The following is a 20,451-nucleotide window of genomic DNA, read 5'->3' on the forward strand; positions in this document are numbered from 1 at the left end:
TATTAATTTAAATTGAAATAAAAAAATATATTTGTTAGATATATACAAGAAATACAATATTTGTTAGAAATATTCAAAATGAACAAATATTGCATTGTGTATGAAGAAAGAGTTAAAAAATTAAAAAAAAAAACCTATCAACGAGGTCGGTAACTTTGGATTATCGGCAACACATATGTCGCCCATTCTTGTCGCAACTCATTAATTTGTGCCTCTGTATATGATGTGCTTGTTAGCTGCAAGAAATATAAAGTAAAATATATTAATTAATTATTTGATTACATTTATAGTTTCAAAAATAATTTGTAAATTTTAATTAATAATACCGTTCTCAAGTAATGCCTGGGACTTGCATGTTCAATCAAGTAATGCCCGTTCTCAACTAATCGTTTATTATCCTAAATAATATCGGGCAGCATTTCCCCTATAATAGTGACCTAACCATCTGCATGTGAATAACAAAACAAACAATTCAAATAACATACAATAAGTTTCTTCCTTATAGAATGCATATATAAAATTAATTGTTTATTATCCTAGATAAAATCGGGCAGCATTTCCCCTATAATAGTGACCTAACCATCTACATGTGAATAGCAAAACAAACAATTCAAACAACATACAATAAGTTTCTTCCTTATAGCTCCGCAGCACACAGTCAAATTTCTCAGAACCTACTTCACTAATACACACAAGTTCTCAACCTTCCGTTATCACCGCAGCACACAATTTTAATCTCAGAACCTACTTCACTATGGATGAATATTTAAGATATTCAAACTCTTCTAACATTTGTTTAATAATATTAAAAGTAGAAGTAAGAGAATATATATTTACCTCTTGCAATTAATAATTCAAAAGCTAGCAAAATTACTTCAAGTAGTAATCGAATTCGCTATTAAATTCACAAACCAATATAAATAAATTAATAAATAATAAATAAAATATCACTAAATATCTAGCAATATATAACTTATTATTATAATTTTAGAAACTTAATTACCTCAAATGTGTGATTGATAGATATAGAAGTTTTGATGCAAAGTACTCTCTAAAATCTCACCACCAAAATCACAACCTACGAAATTAAATTAATTAATATGTTAAACATTACTAAACAAATATCACTAAATTCCTAATAAGTAATTGATTGGTAAACAAATAAAAAAAAACTCCAATGAGCCACTAATTATAACCTAAACAAAAAATCAATAAAAAATTTCATAACCTAAAATCTCAATAATCAACAAAAACATAAATTTTTGCATATATTTATATTTTTAAAATTATTTAATAAATTTATTTTAACATAATAACTATATATATAACAAAATAGTTAGAATTTAAAAAAAAAAGTGTAAATATACATACAAAAATATATCTAAATTTCGAAATAAATAATGATAAAAATTAAAAAAAATCATGAACATATATATTATAATGAAATATATACAATGTGATAGGTTAATTTAAAAAAAAACTATGAAATCTTAAATCTATAAAAAAACCTCCATGGAAAAACAAATAAATCTAACAATGTATAGAAAAAAATGCATAAAAATGTAAAATTAACACAAAATCATGTATATTACTCATCCTAATGCTAAACCTATGATTTTTTATCAAAATAATTAACTAAAATTCATAAAAATTAAAAAAAACTAACCTTGAAAACCCTAAAATCGCAACCCCTTTCGTGCTCTCTGTTTGGTGTGCTCTCTCTGTTTGGTGTTATGAGGAAGAAGAAGACCCAAAATTCATTAAATGGCCAGGGGGACATCCAACGTCTCCCACTGGGAGACGTGGGACACGTGGCACGTCTCCCACTGGGAGACATTGAATGTATAGAGGGGTACATCCAACGTCTCCCACTGGGAGACGTGCCACGTGTCCCACGTCTCCCAGTGGGAGACGTTGGATGTACCCCTCTATACATTCAATGTCTCCCAGTGGGAGACGTGCCACGTGTCCCACGTCTCCCAGTGGGAGACGTTGGATGTACCCCTCTATACATTCAATGTCTCCCAGTGGGAGACGTGCCACGTGTCCCACGTCTCCCAGTGGGAGACATTAGATGTCCCCCTGGCCACTTCTCAACCTATTTCCAACGTCTTCCACCATTTTTAATGTCTTCCAATTGTAGTCATTAATAAAAACTTTCAATGTCTTACACCATTAGACATTTAAAACCCCTGATAAGTTTTAATGTCTTACACCAATGGTGTAAGACATTGTAGGGAGTCATTGTATGTCAAATTTGTTGTAGTGATGGTGTTTTAACTAGAGGTGGTAAAAAGTATTTTCTTACTTTTATAGATGATTTTAGTAGATATACCTATGTGTTTCTTTTAAATCATAAAGATGAAACTTTTGATGCTTTTAAATTGTATAAATTAGAAGTTGAAAATCAACAAAATAAAAAGATTAAGGTGCTAAGAAGTGATAGAGGAGGAGAGTACTTCTCTAATGAATTCAATACATTTTGTGAAGAAAATGGTATAATTCATGAGTGCACTGCACCTTATACACCACAACACAATGGTGTTGCCGAAAGGAAAAATAGGACTTATCTAGAGATGATAAATTCTATGTTGGTGTTTTCTAAGTTGAACTTCAACTTATGGGGTGAAGCGCTTTTAACCGCTTGTCACATTCTTTATCGAATACCGATGAAGAAAAATGAGATATCTCCATATTAGTTATGGAAAGGAAGAAAACCCAACATAGGGTACTTCAAAATGTGGGGGTGTCTTGCATATTGCAAGAAAAACGAACCTAATAGAACAAAGTTAGGTTCAAGAGCCATAAAATGTGCTTTTGTTGGTTATGACAACAATAGTAAAGCTTATAGGCTATTAGACTTAGAGTCTAATATTGTGATTGAATCTAGAGAAGTTGAATTCTTTGAGAACATGTTAAGTGACAACAATTTTCAAGCTTCAACATCTCTAAAGGAGAATATGTTATATGAGAACAATTCTCAAGCTTCTACATCCAAAGTTGACTCTCAAGAGGAGAATTCTCAAAAGGATGTAAAGCAACCCTTTGAACCTAGAAGAAGTCTAAGGCTTAAAAGTCTAGTAGTGGATGAGAGAGATCCTCAATGAATTTTGTTCTACATGGTAGAAGGAAATAGAGAGGAAGTCATTAGGAAAATTCCTATTGTACTTCTCGTTGAAGATGATCCTAAGACTTATAGAGAAGCTATGCAATCGAGAGATAGTGCATTTTGGAAAGAAGCCATCAATGATGAGATGGATTCCATTCTTTCCAATAACACTTGGGAATTGGTAGACCTCCCACCGGGGTCTAAGCCAATTGGGTGTAAGTGGGTATTTAGGAGAAAATACCACACTGACGGCACTATCCAAACCTTTAAAGCTAGATTAGTAGCTAAAGGGTTTAGGCAAAAAGTGGGTATCGATTATTTCGATACCTATGCGCCTGTTGCAAGAACAACTTCTATAAGAATTTTGTTCGCTTTAGCTTCTATACACAACTTGTATGTTCATCAAATGGATGTCAAAATGGCATTCCTTAATGGTGACCTCAATGAGGAGGTCTATATGGAACAACCCGAAGGTTTTTTCCTACCAAAATATGAACATAAAGTGTGCAGACTTGTAAAATCCTTATATGGATTGAAACAAGCTCCTAAGCAATGGCATGAGAAATTTGATCAAGCCATCATGTCTAATGAGTTTAGACATAATAATGGAGACAAGTGTTTGTATTCCAAAATTTGTAAGGGATATGTGATCATTGTTTGCTTATATGTGGATGACATGATTATTCTAAGTAATAGCATGAAAGGGATAGATGAAATGAAGATGTTTCTATCATCAACCTTCAAGATGAAAGATCTTGGAGAAGTTGATACCATACTCGTTATCAAAGTAAAGAAACATAGTGGGGGTTTTGCGTTAGGGCAAGCCCACTATGTTGAGAAAGTATTGAACAAATTTAACCATCTCAAGGTTAAAGATGCCAATACTCCATTCGATCATAGTGTAAAACTAGAGAAGAATGATGGAAGAGCGGTGGTTCAATTGGAGTACGCTAGTGCTATAGGGAGTCTAATGTACGTTGCCCAGTGTACTAGACCTGATATAGCATTTGCGGTAAGTAAACTTAGTAGGTTTACAAGTAATCCAAGTGTGGATCACTGGAAGGCAATTGGAAGAGTCCTAGGTTATCTTAAGAAAACCAAAGGACTAAGCCTTCACTACTCCAAATTTCCTTCGATTTTAGAAGGATATACAAATGCAATCTTGGGGACAACTTGTCCACAACTGGTTGGGTATTTACACTTGGTGGAGGTGCAATTTCTTGGGGTTCCAAGAAACAAACCTGTATATCTCATTCCACTATGGAAGCAGAGTTCATAGCTCTAGCTGCTACCGGCAAAGAGGCCGAATGGTTAAGGGATCTGTTGATAGAGATTCCCCTAATCAAAGATAATGTATCTACTATATCGATACATTGTGATAGCCAAGCAACATTGGCTAGAGCATACAGTGGAGTGTATAATGGGAAGTCTAGACACATTAATCTAAGACATGGATATGTAAGAGAATTGATTCAAAGAGGAGTCATCTCAATATCCTATGTGAGAACTAGTGAAAATTTGGCAGATCCTTTCACTAAGCCACTAACGAGGGATTTAGTGGCTTCATCATCTCGAGGGATGGGACTTAAACTCCCTGAAGAGATTCACAATTGGTGGTAACCTATCTTAACACTAGTTATTCAACTAGTGTTAGGTTCAATAGGTAATAACAAGTCAATCAAGTGAATATTAGTTGTACTCAAAATAAGTCCCATCTGAGATATTGAGTACTTGTGTGTTACCAAGTGGATGGTTAAAACCGAAAGGTTTTTTAATAGAGTACAGTCTTGTAAAGACAAGTATTTTTGGTAACAAAATACTGTAAGAATTCTACCTATATGGACCTAGGGGTGGTGCCGCCTCTCATGAGAATTAGGAGTATTCTCAAGCACGTCCATGAATGGAAAGTGAACATGGCCATTAACGGTGCAAAGTGAGACATAGAGGTCTCAAGTGAACATCGCAAATGTGTGTGTGTTATCACCGATTTGTCATCATGAAAAGATGGTTCAATGCCTAGTGCAACCTCATTTTCGACAAATTTTGTGATAATTACACTATAGTAAAGTTCAAGTTGAAAAACACTTTACTTTATGCACTAATGCAATGACTCCTACAAGAGAGAGTTCTTATTTAATCAAGTGGGGAATATGTTATATTTCAAAATATAATGATTGATTAAATAAGTGTTACAATAGATAACTATTTAATCTTGTGGGGGAATGTTATATTATTTTATAATATACTATAAAATTATATTATATTATAATATAATTTTTTAGATTAAATAAATGTGACAAAGTGTGTCACATATTGTAACATATAATAAAGAGTTACAATATTTAGATATATGAGATATATCCAAATAATGTAACATATTTGGTGTTACAAATTTGTAACTTCCAAATATTACCCTTTATTGTGTAAAATTGTTGTTACACAATATTGAGATGAATTTCATAAAGCCATATGTGATATGGCTGTTAGAGATATGATTTTAACCCCAATAATGTGTTTTGGGAGTTACAAAATCATTTGGGAGGATTTGGAACCGTTTGGAAAAACAGCACAATTTTTTGTGCTGAAATTGGTCAGTGGCCGCGGCCACCAACATTCAGTGGTCGTGGCCTGTGGGATAGAGACCAGTGGCCGTGGCCACCATTGTCTCTGGCCGCGGCCACAGGCCAAAAAACTGACCAATTTTCAGTTTTTTCAATATTTGTTGAACGGCTCAAAAAACCCAAATAACTCCCAAATCTCTTTTTTAATTCCATATTAATCCAATTAGACATTGGTAACAACCATGGGGGTTGGTGGAATTTGAAATTCAAAGGGTGTCTCTAAACTCTATAAATATGAGCCTATAGCTCACTTGTAAGACACAACTTTTCTATCCACTAGAGCACTTGGCTAGAAATACCTTGAGGCTTGATAATTCCAGAAAGCTTTTCCAATATCTGAGAGAGATCCCTTAATGCTTGAGTTAGGGGGAAATAAGCTTTTGGACAAAGGTTTTAAACCTTGTTCAAGTTGGTGATCCCCAATCCTCTTCACTTAGGTTGTGTAAGTGAGAGTTTGATTGTGTTTCTGTTCTTCTTTTTATTCTATTGCTTTTCTTCTTATTCTCTTGTTCTATCTACTTGTATATTTTGTTTAAGAGATTTAATCTTTTCATTTGATCTAAACACTTTATTTTACTTGTAATCTTTTGCTTAGAGTTGTATTCTCACTATTCTCTTATTCATCATCATCTTCTTCATTTCTTTAGTTTATTTGTATTTTCAGTTATAGAGTTGTAACCTTATTTAATCAATCTATATTTACTTGTAATATTATTGCATAGAGTTGTAATATTATAATCATTTCCATTGAGGCAAAACAATATTTTCCTAACATTCAAAAGCTTACCCCTTTTTTGTTTCAATGGAAGGGTAAACCATCAAGATCATGAACCAAGACCTAGTAAGGTTGGATAGGTTTGATGGATCAAATTTTACTAGGTGGCAAGGCAAGGTGAGGTTTCTATTAACCACTCTAAAAATTGCCTACATCCTTGAGTCTTCCTTGGCTCCTCTAGGTCCCATTCATTTTGGCGCCCCTAGGTTTAAACCAGCAATCCTCACTTCTTGGCCACTCATCGCAGTAATGAACTAGACATAATAAAATCAAGTAGTCTGATGGGGATTAGGCATCTAGAATATGACGAATATCTACCGGTCATATTTTATAAATTAGCACCAACTAGACTAACATCGTGCATGTGTCTCTATACTAACATACAATACAATAGTCGTTTAATGTTGCAGCCACACAATAGAAGTTTACTTACTTGGAGTCCTTAGCACTCAACAGGATTTCACCCTCCAACGTTCATTCAAGTTATGCTTAGCCAATTCTGTAGTTATCCATATAGTATACTCAGATTACTTATGGCACTCATAATTCATTATTATTAGGTTGGGCAGTTTGGTCATTTCAAAATCATTTGTAAGGATTAAAGATGCTTATTTAGTTTTAAACCCATTCAAGAAATTCATACAAAAATATTTGAGACTAAACCCTAAGTATTGGGGAAACCTATCCTATGGTCTCGATACCTAGGCTCGGGTATCACAATAGTATTTTCCCACAATCTGCTACAAATCTTATTCTTTAAAGGTTCCGCTATTAACCCGTACTTTCAACAGTCGGTAAAATATATAAAAGATTTTAGTCGGTATTATATCCCGAAAATACTAATTAAATTCCTTAATTATTTTTCAAGAAAATAAACTCTTAATTTTCCTTTTATTTTTCTTAAGGTTTTAATCTCTAAAAACCGTTTTAAGAAAATTGCCTAATTTAACTTAATTGGGAAAACCATTAAAAATTTCACATCTTGACACATCTTGACTAGTTAATTTTTCTGAAGTTAATTAATCAAGTTTACTTACTACAAAAATAATTCACTTAATTATTTTCTCAAAATATAGGGTTTTAAACCCTCTTTGAATTTATTAACTTATTAATAAATTAATTATTTTATTTTTAGAAAGAATAAAAATTCTTTAATAAAAATAATTCTCACTAATCTTAAAGTGATATTTTAGGTCAAAATATGTTTTCAAGACTTGCCACGTTTTTATCTTGAAATAAGCAAAATTTTACTTTTTACCTTAAGTTCCAAAATCTCATTTTTGCACTAAGTGTGAAAATCCTATTTTTCACATTTTTAACTACATACTTTGTTAGGTCATCAATTGAAATTTACTAACCCAATTGTTACCAAAATTTTCCAATTCCATTTTTGGTATGCCATTTAGGTTTGTGTAAAATATTAGGTCAAAAGGAGAATTTTTTATTGGTGAAATTATTTTCCAACAATGAGGTAAAAATGACCTTATTTTCAAGTCCATAATTTTTCCAACCTTTGGAACTTAATAACTTTCCATTCGTTCAGTATTTTGTTACCAAATTTTACAGTGAAATACTAGGTTATGCCAAGATTATGTCCACCAAATTTTAGAAAAAAACTAGGTTAGTTTGGCCTATACATTGGTGTTCAAACTTGATCCCGAAATTAAGAATACGAAAAAAAAGTTTTTTACCTAAACTTTGAAATAGCATAACTCACTCATTTTTAAACATTTTTGAGTGTTTCAAAAGCTCAATTTTATGTAATCAATCTCAAAAACATAACAGTACAATTAAATTTTACAGAATCAATATACAGTGGATTTTTGACCCCTTGGAAGTCACAACTCAAAACTTGTATTTTGTTTTAGGGTTCTCACCAAAACCCTTAAGGATTTTGGTTCCTATTTTAAAAAATCAACACACAAGCATCATAAAAATTATAGAGAAACTACCATAGCCTTATTACATTACAAAAAAAGAAACTTTAGGCATTAAATATACAAAATAATGCTTAAAAAATAAAAACCATACAATAACTACCATAAAAAGTAAACCTTTTAGCTCTTGTTGTTCTTGCTCTAGGTTTTCCTGTTCCTACTATCTTTGAGCCCTTCAAAATTCTTTCAATACCTTAACCAACTCCCCCCAACAATATAGATAGTTAGCTATTGAAATACCTATTATTAAATTTTTTACCTAGTCAAGTTTTTTTTTGAAACTTTACCTTAAGGAAACTCTTCGTAGACTAAATCCAATTTGACTTCCTTTAACCTTTTTAACTCTTGTTAAGTTTTAAAAAAAAAAGTTAACACATAATAATTAAATTAAATGTCTCTCACATTTAGTTTAATTAACCACACAGTAAATTTTAACCTAATGTCTATTCATGGAATAAAATTCCCCAATTTGGTAAAATTAAGCATTTAACATAAAATACCCTAAAATTTCCATTTTCCCCTTAAGTTTATTATTTTTGACCAAACTTTAATTTTTATGAATTTATTTTATGCCCAAAATATATTTGCCATAATTTTTCATTTTATTTTATGAGATTTTTACCCGATCAGGGTTTTTGTGTCGGTCCAAGACCGAAAGTCTTATCTTGACTTTTATACACAAAATTCATAATTTGGCTAGCAATAACTCATGGAAATAAATTCCAAATAAATATAATATTATTTAAAATAATATTCTTAACTCTGAGAAAGCAATCCCGACCCGAGTCGTTTTAAGGTACTCGAAACGCATGACGTTACAACTTTAGCATCATTAGTGGGAGAGGCAATTGCTTCCACCCATTTTTAAACGTAATCCACAGCTACCTAGATGTACAAGTTTCCATAAGATGGAGGGAAAGGGCCCATAAAATCTATACCCCACACATCGAACAATTCAACTTCAAGAACATTAGTTAAGGGCATCTCATTCCTTCTAGAAATATTACCAACCCTTTGGCATCGATCACATATCAACACAAAAGCATGAGCATCTTTGAATATGGAAGGCCAAAAGAACCCACATAGAAGTACCTTAGATGTGGTGCACGATCCCCCAAAATTACCTCCACAAGGTGAGGAGTGACAATGATGTAGGATATCCTCCATCTCTTGCTCGGAAACACATCTCCTAATCATTTGGTTGGTGCATTGTTTGAATAAGAATGGCTCCTCCCAAAAGTAGTGCTTCACATCATGCAAGAACTTCTTCTTTTGTTGGCTTGTCAGATCCGGAGGCAACAATCCACTAACCAAGTAATTAGCAAAATCTGCAAACCAAGGAACAACTTGAGAGTAATTTACTTGAAATAATTGCTCATCTGGGAATGTCTCCTTGATGGGAACTAACGAACTTGATTCTTTATCACCTTCCATTCTGGATAAATGATCTGCTACTTGGTTCTCCACTCCTTTTCTATCTTGGATTTACACATCAAACTCTTGAAGCAACAGTACCCATCTAATCAATCGAGGCTTATCATCCTTCTTTTGAATCTAGTACTTTATGGCTGAGTGATCGGTGTAGACAATCACTTTAGTTCCCACAACATAGGAGCAAAACTTGTCAAAAGCATAGACAATGGCTAGTAGCTCCTTCTCAGTTACAATGTAATTCAATTTAGCTCCTCTCAATGTGCAGCTGGCATAATAAATAGAGTGAAACACCTTGTTCCTTCGTTGCCCCATCACAGCCCCAACGGCATAATCGCTAGCATCACACATCAATTCAAAGGGAAAACTTCAATCCCGTGCAATAATGATAGGGGCTGAAATTAATCTCTCTTTCAACTCTTGAAAAGCCTTCAAACATGCTCCATCGAAATAGAAAGGTGTATCATTCTCTAAAAGATTGCAAAGTGGTTTGGAGATCTTAGAGAAGTCTTTGATGAACCTTCTATAGAAACTGGCATGCCCAAGAAAGCTCCTAATGTTCTTCACTGAATTAGGAGGTGGTAGCTTCTCAATGACTTCAATTTTTCCCTTATCAACTTCAATCCCCTGCTTAGATACCTTATGCCCCAAAACAATACCTTCCTTAACCATAAAGTGACACTTTTCCCAATTAAGGACTAGGTTTGTCTCTTCACATCTCTTCAACACCTTAAACAAGTTATTCAGACAATCATCATAAGAATCCTCGAAGATTGAAAAATCATCCATGAACACCTCTAGAAACTGCTCAACCATATCAGTGTAGATAGCCATCATACATCGCTGAAACGTAGTAGGAGCATTGCACAAACCGAAGGGCATTCTTCTAAATTCAAAGGTACCATAGGGGCAAGTGAATGTAGTCTTGTGCTGATCTTCTGGGGCCACTGCTATTTGATTGTAACTAGAGTACCCATCAAGGAAGCAATAGTACTCTCTCCCAGCAAGTCTGTCTAGCATCTGATCAATGAAAGGAAGAGGGAAATGATCCTTCCTAGTAGCCTTGTTTAGCTTCCGGTAGTCCATGCAAATCCTCCATCCAGTCACAGTTCTAGTAGGAATCAACTCATTGTCTTCATTATTCACCAGTGTGATCCCACCCTTCTTAGGTACACACTGTAAAAGACTCACCCATGAACTGTCAGAGATAGGATAAATAATGCCAGCATCCAACCACTTGATAATTTCTTTCTTCACTACTTCCTTCATGATAGGATTTAGTCTTCTTTTCCCCTCAATAAAACCTTTTTCACTGTCTTCAAGAAAGATCTTATACATATAAAAAGAAGGACTAATACCTCGAATATCTGCAATAGTCCACCCAATGGCCTTTTTAAACTTTCTCAACACCTCGAGTAACTTTTCTTCTTGATCATGATTCAACTTCGCTGAAATAATGTCAGGTAACGTGGATGATGGACCCAAGTAGGCATATCTCAAATGTGATGGCAAGACTTTCAACTCCAACTCAGGTGGCTCTTCAATGGATGGTTTAGGAGCTTTGAACTCCCTAGATGACAACTCCAATGAATCAAATTGGCCTCTTGTTCTTAACCCTTGAGAATTAGCCTCCAACCAAGCTAAGTACTCCTCCTCATCTTCATCATTGTGTGAATCAAAAAACAATAACCTCTGCAATGGATCATCAACGATACTAGTCTCAAACTCCTTTGATGATAAAGAATCTACCACTGAGCATGCCTCAACCTCATCAGGAAATCTCATAGCCTTAAAAACATTAAAAGTCACATTTTCATCTTGGACCCTCATAGTCAGCTACCCCTTCTGCACTTCTATTAAAGTTCTTCCTGTCGCAAGAAATGGCCTCCCCAAGATAATGGGCATCTCTCTATCCGCCTCATAGTCTAGCACAATAAAATCAGCAGGGAATATGAATTTTTCTACCCTCACCAATACATCTTCAATCTTCCCATCCTGATGAGCAAGAGATCTATCTACAAGTTGAAGAGTAACTGTAGTAGGCCTAACTTCTCCAATCCCAAATTGCTTGAAAACAGACATTGACATCAAGTTAAACCTGGCACCCAGATTGCATAAAGCCATCCCACAATAAGTATCTCCAATAGTACAAGGAATAGTGAAACTCCCAGGATCCTTCAACTTTGGTGGCAACTTGTCTAGCAGAAATGAACTACACTCTTTGGATAGAGCCATGATTTCAAACTCTCCTAACCTTCTCTTCCTTGTAAGAACATCTTTCATGAATTTCACATAGTTAGGCATTTGCTAAAGTGCCTCTACAAGTGGGATGTTGATATGCAACTACTTCAACATATCTAGGAACTTCTTAAATTGAGAACCCAACTTCTGCTTATGAAAACGTAAAGGAAATGGAGGTGGCTGCTTTGAAATTGGACTTTCTGGGTGACAATGTTGCGGCATCCCTGCAGCATTCAGGGCAGAGGCATATTTTTGTGCACTAGGAAGTTCAACATCTTTTTGGAATTCCTCATTTATTTGGATTGAAGAGGGCACACCCTCATGCCCAGAATTGATCTTGTCCTTCTCTAACTTTTTCCCACTCCTCAAAGTGACAACTTTACAATGTTCCTTGCCCACATTCCTTAGATTCTCGATATCACTTGGCAGTGTACCGTGGGGTTTATTTCTAAGCTCATTAGCTAGTTGCCCAACTCGGTTTTGCTAAGTTCCTCAATGAAGCTGCTTGGCTTTGAATCATGGCTTCATTCTTCACTATATATTCCTTCAACATGTTCTCAAGAGAGCTATATTGCATTTCTTGTTGTTGTGGCCTTTGTTGTGGTGCTTGTGGAGGGTAACCCGGTGGAAAATTTGGTCTTGGAGGCATAGAAGGATTGCTAGTGCCTGCTCCTTGATTACTCCTTGAAAAATTGGGATGTTGCCTCCATGATGGGTTGTATGAATTAGAATAAGGACCATTCCTATTTTGGTTCCCCATGTAACACACAACTACTGGATTGGAAGGACAGTTGTCAAAAGTATGACCCTCACCACAATACACACAAGAAATGCTCTCCATTTGCCCCATTTGTGTCCCCATAGGCAGCCTCATTGATTGATTCATCCCCATATTCATTGTCTTGGGAATAATAGAAATCGAGGACCATTGGGCTACTAAAGAAGTGATGGAATCTACATCATGAATACCAACCACCTTTCTACTTGTAGACAATCTAGAAGTGGGCCACCGATAGTTGTTGTTGGATATACTCTCAAGGATTTCATATGCCTCATTATAGGACTTAGCAAGAAGAGCCCCATTCGCTGAAGCATCAACCACCATTCTTGTATGAGCGTTGAGACTGTTATAGAAGGTCTCCATCTGGATGCAATGTCGAATGCCATGGTTAGGGCATTTGCGCAAAAACTTCTTAGACCGCTCCCATGCCTCATATAAAGATTCTTCATCAAGTTGTTGAAATGAGGTAATCTCATTGCGGAGCTTGATAGTTTTAGTGGGAGGAAAATACTTCATCAAAAACTGCTCAGCCAACTCTTGCCTAGTACTAACAAAATTAGATGGCAAAGAGTTCAACCAAGCTCTAGCTCTGTCTCTCAAGGAGTACGGGAATAACTTTAGTCTAAGTGCATCCTCTATCACTCTTGGCAGCTTTAAAAAGTCACTCACTTAAATGAAAAAGCGAAGGTGAAGGTGAGGATCCTATGTAGGCATCCCACTAAACTAGCCCACAATTTGAAGAATCTGGAACATGACTAGCTTCAATTCAAGCTTTGCTGCCTGAAATTCTGGTCTAACGATGCCCGGATTAAGCTCATTGAAGGAAAGCATATTTCTTGATAGCACGATCTCTATCATCTAGATTTACCGGTGGAACATGAGCGACTCCTTCTAGATTTGTTGCCCCTTAAGCAGCTCCTGATAGATTTATTGCCCTCTAAGCGGCTCTCTGTTGAGCCCCATGCTCAGCATCCATCACTACTACTTCCCTTATTGATTTTTGTATCTTTCGCCTTCTTCTAAATGTACGCTCGATTTCTAGATCAATGGGAAGTAGTTCAGGGTCTTGATTCTTGCTCATACACTATGTAAACCTGATTTTTTCACAAGAATCACCAAAGTTAGCACAAAATAAAAATTAAACCAAATTGCATGATAATTAACTTTACAGTAATTGACTTTAAGAAATCCCCGACAATGGCGCCAAAAACTTGTTGCGAATTTTCTTAAGTGTGTGCAAGTGTACACAGTCGTTGATAACTCTATGATTTAGAGTTATTTTTATTAACTTTGAACTTGAATTTTGGGTGAAAAGAGTAATGAGTGTGTTGTTATTTGTAAGTTTGTTTAGTTTTTACCTTTCTTCTCTAGTTAGTGTGTTAATGCAAGAGTCTTGTGATTTGTTGGTAGTAATTGTAATTATTTATGTAAATCTTTGTGTTTTGTCATTCAGGAAAGAAACCTTCAAAGCGCCAAGGGAAATTAAAGGAATCAAGAGACAAAAGGGGACAAAAAAGGGAGCATTGCTGCTCGGATGCTGTAGGCCAGACTTGTAGCAATTCTGGGAAAGTGAAGACTGACGTGGACAAAAGCCAGCTGATTTTATTTACTGACCTCAGCGCCTATGTGGCACCCATTTTAGTGAATGAAGTTAGCTGGCTGAGGTGGCAAGAGGAAATGGACCAAAGATGAAGTGGGGTTTTCTAATTAGGGTAAAGGATGGTACCCAAAAGAGGAGGCAGCCGTAATATACACCAGAAATAGAGAGAGGAAAGAGGACAGAAAAAAAAATCTTTCAGCAAGAAGAGTACAGAGAACAAACCAGAGAAATACACACAGAAAAAGGCATTACCTACAAGAGGAGAATCACGACCAAGGAAGGAGGAGGACTCTAGAACCCGATTCTACTATTCTCTTTCTTCTATATTTCCTTTTCTGTAGTGTATAATCTTGATTCTATAATTTGTGAACTGAATATTTGTTATGGATGAACAATTTCTGTTTTGGATTGTAATTTTCAGTTTAGACATGAACTAATCACCTTGAGATTTGGGTGGCTATGAACCTTATGTGATGAAGTATTAATGCAATGCATGAGTTTAGTAATTTGCCTTTGTTCATTCAAGTGAAATTAATGTTTAACGATTGTTGATTGCTGGCCATAACTAACAATTAAACTAGCTAGATATGATTTTGGAAAGAATCTATCTAGTGGAATCAACTTGAATGATGCAAGAGAAATGCCATGTTTAGGTAGTTCTTAGTAGTGAAATAGGAATATTTTGCTACCTTGTATAACCTGAGATTTGGTGAATAAATGCATGTTTTACAACCTGATTTGATATAGGAATGTGTTGAATTAAGTTGTGGAATTATATCAGTAGGTTTTGGAAAAAGCTTACTGGCTTAGTGTGAAATCTGTTAACTCTGTGCATAATTGCTGAACGATTGCTATAACAACTGGGCAGATTAACATAGGGGGAATTAGCCATCCAAATCTAATTGTTCACATAGATCTTCTCTCAATTAATTTTTTCTGAGTTCTTCATTTTATTTTAGATTAAAATACGTACACCCATTTAATTTTAGATTCATATTCCAATCATGTTTTTAATTTTGTTATCTTATTGTTAAATTGTTCTTTAGTTGATTTTTACATTTATTTAGTTTAAAATCCCTGTGGAGACGATACTCATTTACAGTTTACTACTTGTGCGGCTACGTATACTTGCGTATTTTAATTGCTATAATTTTCGCAACAAGTTTTTGGCGCCGTTGCCGGGGATTTTAAAATTAAATTCTGTTTTATCAACTATTTGACAATTTATTTTCATTGTTTTTAACCTTGTTGGTTCAGGTTGTGCAATCTCAGGTACTTACAGTGTATGAACCAGCAAGACGACAGTGAACTTGCTCCTATTGACCCCGAGATCGAACGAACTTTCAGAAAAAGGAGAAAGGATCAAAAGGCTAAAAGCCGAGGCACTATGGCTGAACGTTATGATGATGAGGGGGATGGCCAGCAAGTCACTAATCCCATTGTTTTGGCGGATGACAGAGCCAGAGCAATACGGGAATACACTGCCCCCATGTTTAATGAGCTAAATCCAGGCATTGTGAGGCCAGAGATACAAGTAGCTCAATTCGAGCTCAAGCCAGTGATGTTTCAAATGCTCCAAACTGTGGGGCAGTTCAGCGGGATACCAACGGAGGATCCTCATCTCCACCTTCGTTCATTCTTGGAGGTGAGCGATTCCTTTAAGCTTCAAGGAGTGAGTGAAGAAGCATTAAGGCTGAAGCTATTTCCATTCTCATTAAGAGACCGAGCTAGATCATGGCTCAACACTTTGCCTCCTGATTCTGTCACAAATTGGAATGATCTTGCTGAAAAGTTTCTGCGCAAATATTTCCCTCCCACCAGAAATGCAAAATTTCGGAGCGAAATCATGTCATTCCAGCAGCTTGAAGATGAATCAACCAGTGATGCATGGGAGAGATTTAAGGAGCTTTTGCGGAAGTGTCCACACCACGGCATCCCGCACTGTATACAGATGGAGACTTTCTATAATGGCCTCAATGCAGCTTCTAGAATGGTGTTAGATGCCTCGGCCAATGGTGCTATCTTGTCCAAGTCTTATAATGAAGCATTCGAAATTTTGGAGAGAATTGCAAGCAAAAATTATCAATGGTCCAACACGAGAGCTCCGCAAAGTAGAAAAGTGGCAGGGGTTCTTGAAGTAGATGCATTAACTGCTTTGACAGCCCAAATGGCTTCCATGACTAATATTCTGAAAAACATGAGTTTGGGGAACAACATTCAGCCAGATGGGCACATGTTTGAGAATTGCCCTTCCAACCCAGCAGCAGTTTGTTATGTGGGAAACCAGAATTTTAACCGAAACAGTGGCCCATACTCAAATTCGTACAACCCAGCTTGGAGGCAACATCCGAATCTATCTTGGGGGGGTCAAGGAGCAAGTTCCAGCAGTGTACCAGCACAAGGGAAGCAAGCTTATCCACCAGGTTTTTCTCAGCAGCCAAGGGCTCCACAACCGCAACACCCTCAAGGCTCTCAATCCAATTCTTTGGAGAGTCTAATGAGGGACTATATGGCAAAGAATGATGCAGTGATACAAAGTCAGGCAGCATCCCTTCGTAATCTTGAAATGCAGCTGGGGCAATTAGCCAATGATCTGAAAAATAGGCCTCAAGGTTCTTTGCCTAGTGACACGGAGAATCCAAGGAGGGATGGGAAGGAACATTGCAAGGCTATCAATCTAAGGAGTGGAAAATTTTTGGAAAATTCTGAGGAGGAAATAAAGGGCAGTGGGGAGCCCACTTCAATCCAAACTGAAGGTGAATCTAGTAAAAAACCAGCAAAAGAAGTTACTGAAACTGGCCCAGTTGATACAGCATCGGGTCAGCAATCTGTTCCAGTGAAATCTGCACCAAAGCCGCCCCCACCATTTCCTCAGCGATTTCGTAAACAGCAGCAAGACGGGCAGTTCAGGAAGTTTTTGGATGTGTTAAAACAGCTTCATATTAACATTCCCTTGGTGGAAGCCTTGGAGCAAATGCCAAACTACGTCAAATTTTTGAAAGATATTTTGACGAAAAAGAGAAGGTTGGGGGAGTTCGAAACTGTTGCTCTTACAGAGGGTTGCAGCGCTATGTTGAAGAGTAAAATCCCTCCAAAATTGAAGGACCCTGGTAGTTTTACGATCCCTTGTTCTATTGGGGGACGGGATGTTGGAAGGGCATTGTGTGATTTGGGCGCTAGCATTAATCTTATGCCGATGTCGATTTTTAAGAAGCTTGGTATTGGTGAAGCGAGGCCTACAACTGTTACATTGCAGCTAGCGGATAGATCTATGGCCCATCCTGAAGGAAAAATTGAGGATGTTTTAGTGCAGGTTGACAAATTTATTTTCCCAGCCGACTTTATTATCTTGGATTATGAAGCTGACAGAGAAGTGCCAATTATATTGGGGCGGCCGTTCCTTGCTACGGGGAGAACATTAATTGATGTACAGAATGGGGAACTCACTATGAGAGTCAATGATCAGCAAGTTACATTCAGTGTATTCAAGTCTATGAAATTTCCTGATGAAATCGAAGAATGTTCAAGTGTGGATGTGATTGAGACGCTTGTGGCTGAGAAGTTTAATACGAAGGTTGATATGGCTGAATTGGGAGTTCAGATTTTTGAAGATTCTGAAGATTCTAGCAGCGAAGAAGAACCTCAAGTTACTTGGGTAGACTCATGTAAACCAGCCAGAAAATTCAATAAATATTTTGAAGCATTAAATCTGCCTGAAGGATATTTTAAGCCGCCAAAACCGTCCATTCAAGAACCACCTCAATTAGAATTAAAGCTGCTGCCCAGCCACTTAAAATATGCTTATTTGGGGGACAATGACACACTTCCAGTAATTTTCTCTTTCTGTTTAGAGGCTGATGCTGAGGGGTCTTTGCTGGAGTTATTGAGAAGGCATAAGAAGGCTATCGGCTGGACTATGGCTGATATACAAGGAAATAGCCCAGCTTTGTGCATGCATAAAATCTTGTTGGAATCTGGCTGTAGCAACTCTGTGGAGCAGCAAAGGAGGTTAAATCCAGTGATGAAAGATGTAGTCCGAAAAGAAGTGATCAAGTGGCTGGACTATGGTATTATCTACCCTATTTCAGACAGCTCGTGGGTAAGCCCAGTGCAGTGCGTGCCTAAAAAAGGAGGGGTTACAGTGGTGACAAATGATAACAAGGAGTTGATTCCTACTCGAACAGTGACCGGTTGGAGAGTGTGTATGGATTACAGGAAACTTAACAAAGCCACACGGAAGGATCATTTTCCGCTGCCGTTTATTGATCAAATGTTAGACCGCTTGGCTGAGAAAGAATTTTTCTGTTTTCTCGATGGTTATTCAGGTTATAACCAGATTTCCATAGCCCCGGAAGACCAGGAGAAAACCACATTCACATGCCCCTACGGGACATTCGCCTTTAGACATATGCCATTTGGTTTATGTAACGCACCAGCCACCTTTCAAAGGTGCATGATGGCAATCTTTTCGGATATGGCAGAGAATATTTTGGAGATTTTTATGGAAGATTTTTCAGTCTATGGCGATTCTTTTGTGAGCTGTCTAGCTAATTTGGAGAAGGTTTTGACAAGGTGTGAAGAAACCAATTTAGTCCTAAATTGGGAAAAGTGCCATTTTATGGTGCAGGAAGGTATCGTGTTGGGTCACAAAGTGTCTAAAAAGGGGATTGAAGTCGATAAGGCAAAGCTGGAAGTGATTGAGAAGTTACCAGCCCCAACTATAGTAAAAGGGATAAGGAGTTTTCTGGGGCACGCTGGTTTCTATAGGCGTTTTATCAAGGACTTCTCCAAGGTGTCCAAGCCGTTGTGTACGTTGCTGGAACAGAACAGCCCCTTTGATTTCACTGCTGAGTGTCAGGAAGCATTTTTGAAGTTGAAAAAAGCATTAATAACGGCTCCAGTGATTGTGGCTCCTGATTGGTCTTTACCATTTGAACTCATGTGCGACGCCAGCGATTTTGCTATTGGAGCAGTCCTTGGGCAGCGAAGAGGAAAGATTTTCCATTCAATTTATTATGCAAGCAAGACGTTGGTTGATGCTCAAATAAACTACTCCACCACTGAAAAGGAGCTGCTGGCTGTGGTATTTGCCTTCGAGAAATTCAGATCTTACTTAGTGGGCACAAAGGTTATAGTTTACACTGACCATTCAGCAATAAAATATTTAATAGCCAAGAAGGAGTCCAAACCAAGGCTCATTCGCTGGGTCTTATTGCTGCAAGAATTTGATCTTGAAATACACGACAGGAAGGGTACTGAAAACCAAGTGGCGGATCACTTGTCGCGGCTGGAAACCAGCATTAATAGCAGCGCTACTAGTGAGGTAACACCCCAGATTCACGATTCATTTCCAGATGAGCAACTGTTGGTTTTAGACCAGGAAAGTGTCCCATGGTACGCCGATGTTGTGAACTATTTAGTAAGTGGAGTACAGCCACCTGACTTCAGCAAACAGCAACTCAAAAAGTTTTTCCACGACATCAGATTTTATTACTGGGATGAACCGTACCTTTACAAGCAGTGCCCCGACCAGATACTGAGGCGTTGTGTGCCTGAAAATGAAGTGTCTAGCATCTTAGAGCACTGCCATTCAGCCCCATATGGTGGCCATTTTGGTGGACAGCGGACAGCAGCTAAAGTGTTCCAATCCAGATATTATTGGCCATCCATTTTTAAAGACGCTCATGAGTTTGCCAAGAAGTGTGACCGCTGTCAGCGTGTAGGCAACATTTCAGCAAGGAATGAGATGCCGTTGAACTGTATTTTGGAGGTGGAACTATTTGACGTCTGGGGAATCGATTTCATGGGGCCATTCCCACAGTCCTTTGGGAACTTATACATTCTGGTGGCTGTTGACTACGTGTCAAAATGGATAGAGGCAGTGGCTAGTCCCACAAATGACGCTAAAGTAGTGATGAAGTTTCTGCATAAGCATGTGTTTACAAGGTTTGGGACT

General features: G+C 37.0%; 2 protein-coding genes, 1 long non-coding RNA gene and 1 other non-coding gene across 4 annotated transcripts; 1 reads left to right on the top strand and 3 right to left on the bottom strand.

Moving 5' to 3' along the window:
- Positions 1 to 1,823, bottom strand: LOC133801021 (uncharacterized). Its single transcript, XR_009876706.1, has 4 exons — positions 1,667 to 1,823; positions 1,004 to 1,078; positions 327 to 445; positions 1 to 236 (listed from the first exon to the last, which is right to left on the bottom strand). It is a non-coding gene; the product is annotated as an uncharacterized LOC133801021 (long non-coding RNA).
- Positions 1,824 to 11,709: 9,886 nt separating this feature from the next.
- LOC133799744 (uncharacterized) lies at positions 11,710 to 12,177 on the bottom strand. Its single transcript, XM_062237745.1, has one exon. It carries the CDS (start codon positions 12,175 to 12,177, stop codon positions 11,710 to 11,712), a length of 468 nt encoding a protein of 155 aa, XP_062093729.1.
- A 394-nt stretch (positions 12,178 to 12,571) lies between these two features.
- LOC133799745 (uncharacterized) lies at positions 12,572 to 13,753 on the bottom strand. The gene is made up of 2 exons (XM_062237746.1): positions 13,628 to 13,753; positions 12,572 to 13,546 (listed from the first exon to the last, which is right to left on the bottom strand). The coding sequence occupies exons 1-2, from the start codon at positions 13,751 to 13,753 to the stop codon at positions 12,572 to 12,574; spliced, it is 1,101 nt and encodes a 366-aa protein (XP_062093730.1).
- LOC133802690 (small nucleolar RNA R71) lies at positions 13,275 to 13,381 on the top strand. Its single transcript, XR_009877435.1, has one exon. It is a non-coding gene; the product is annotated as a small nucleolar RNA R71 (small nucleolar RNA).
- Positions 13,754 to 20,451: the final 6,698 nt, after the last annotated feature.

Source organism: Humulus lupulus, chromosome 9 (assembly GCF_963169125.1).
Source record: "Humulus lupulus chromosome 9, drHumLupu1.1, whole genome shotgun sequence".
NCBI classification, from domain to species: Eukaryota; Viridiplantae; Streptophyta; class Magnoliopsida; order Rosales; family Cannabaceae; genus Humulus; species Humulus lupulus.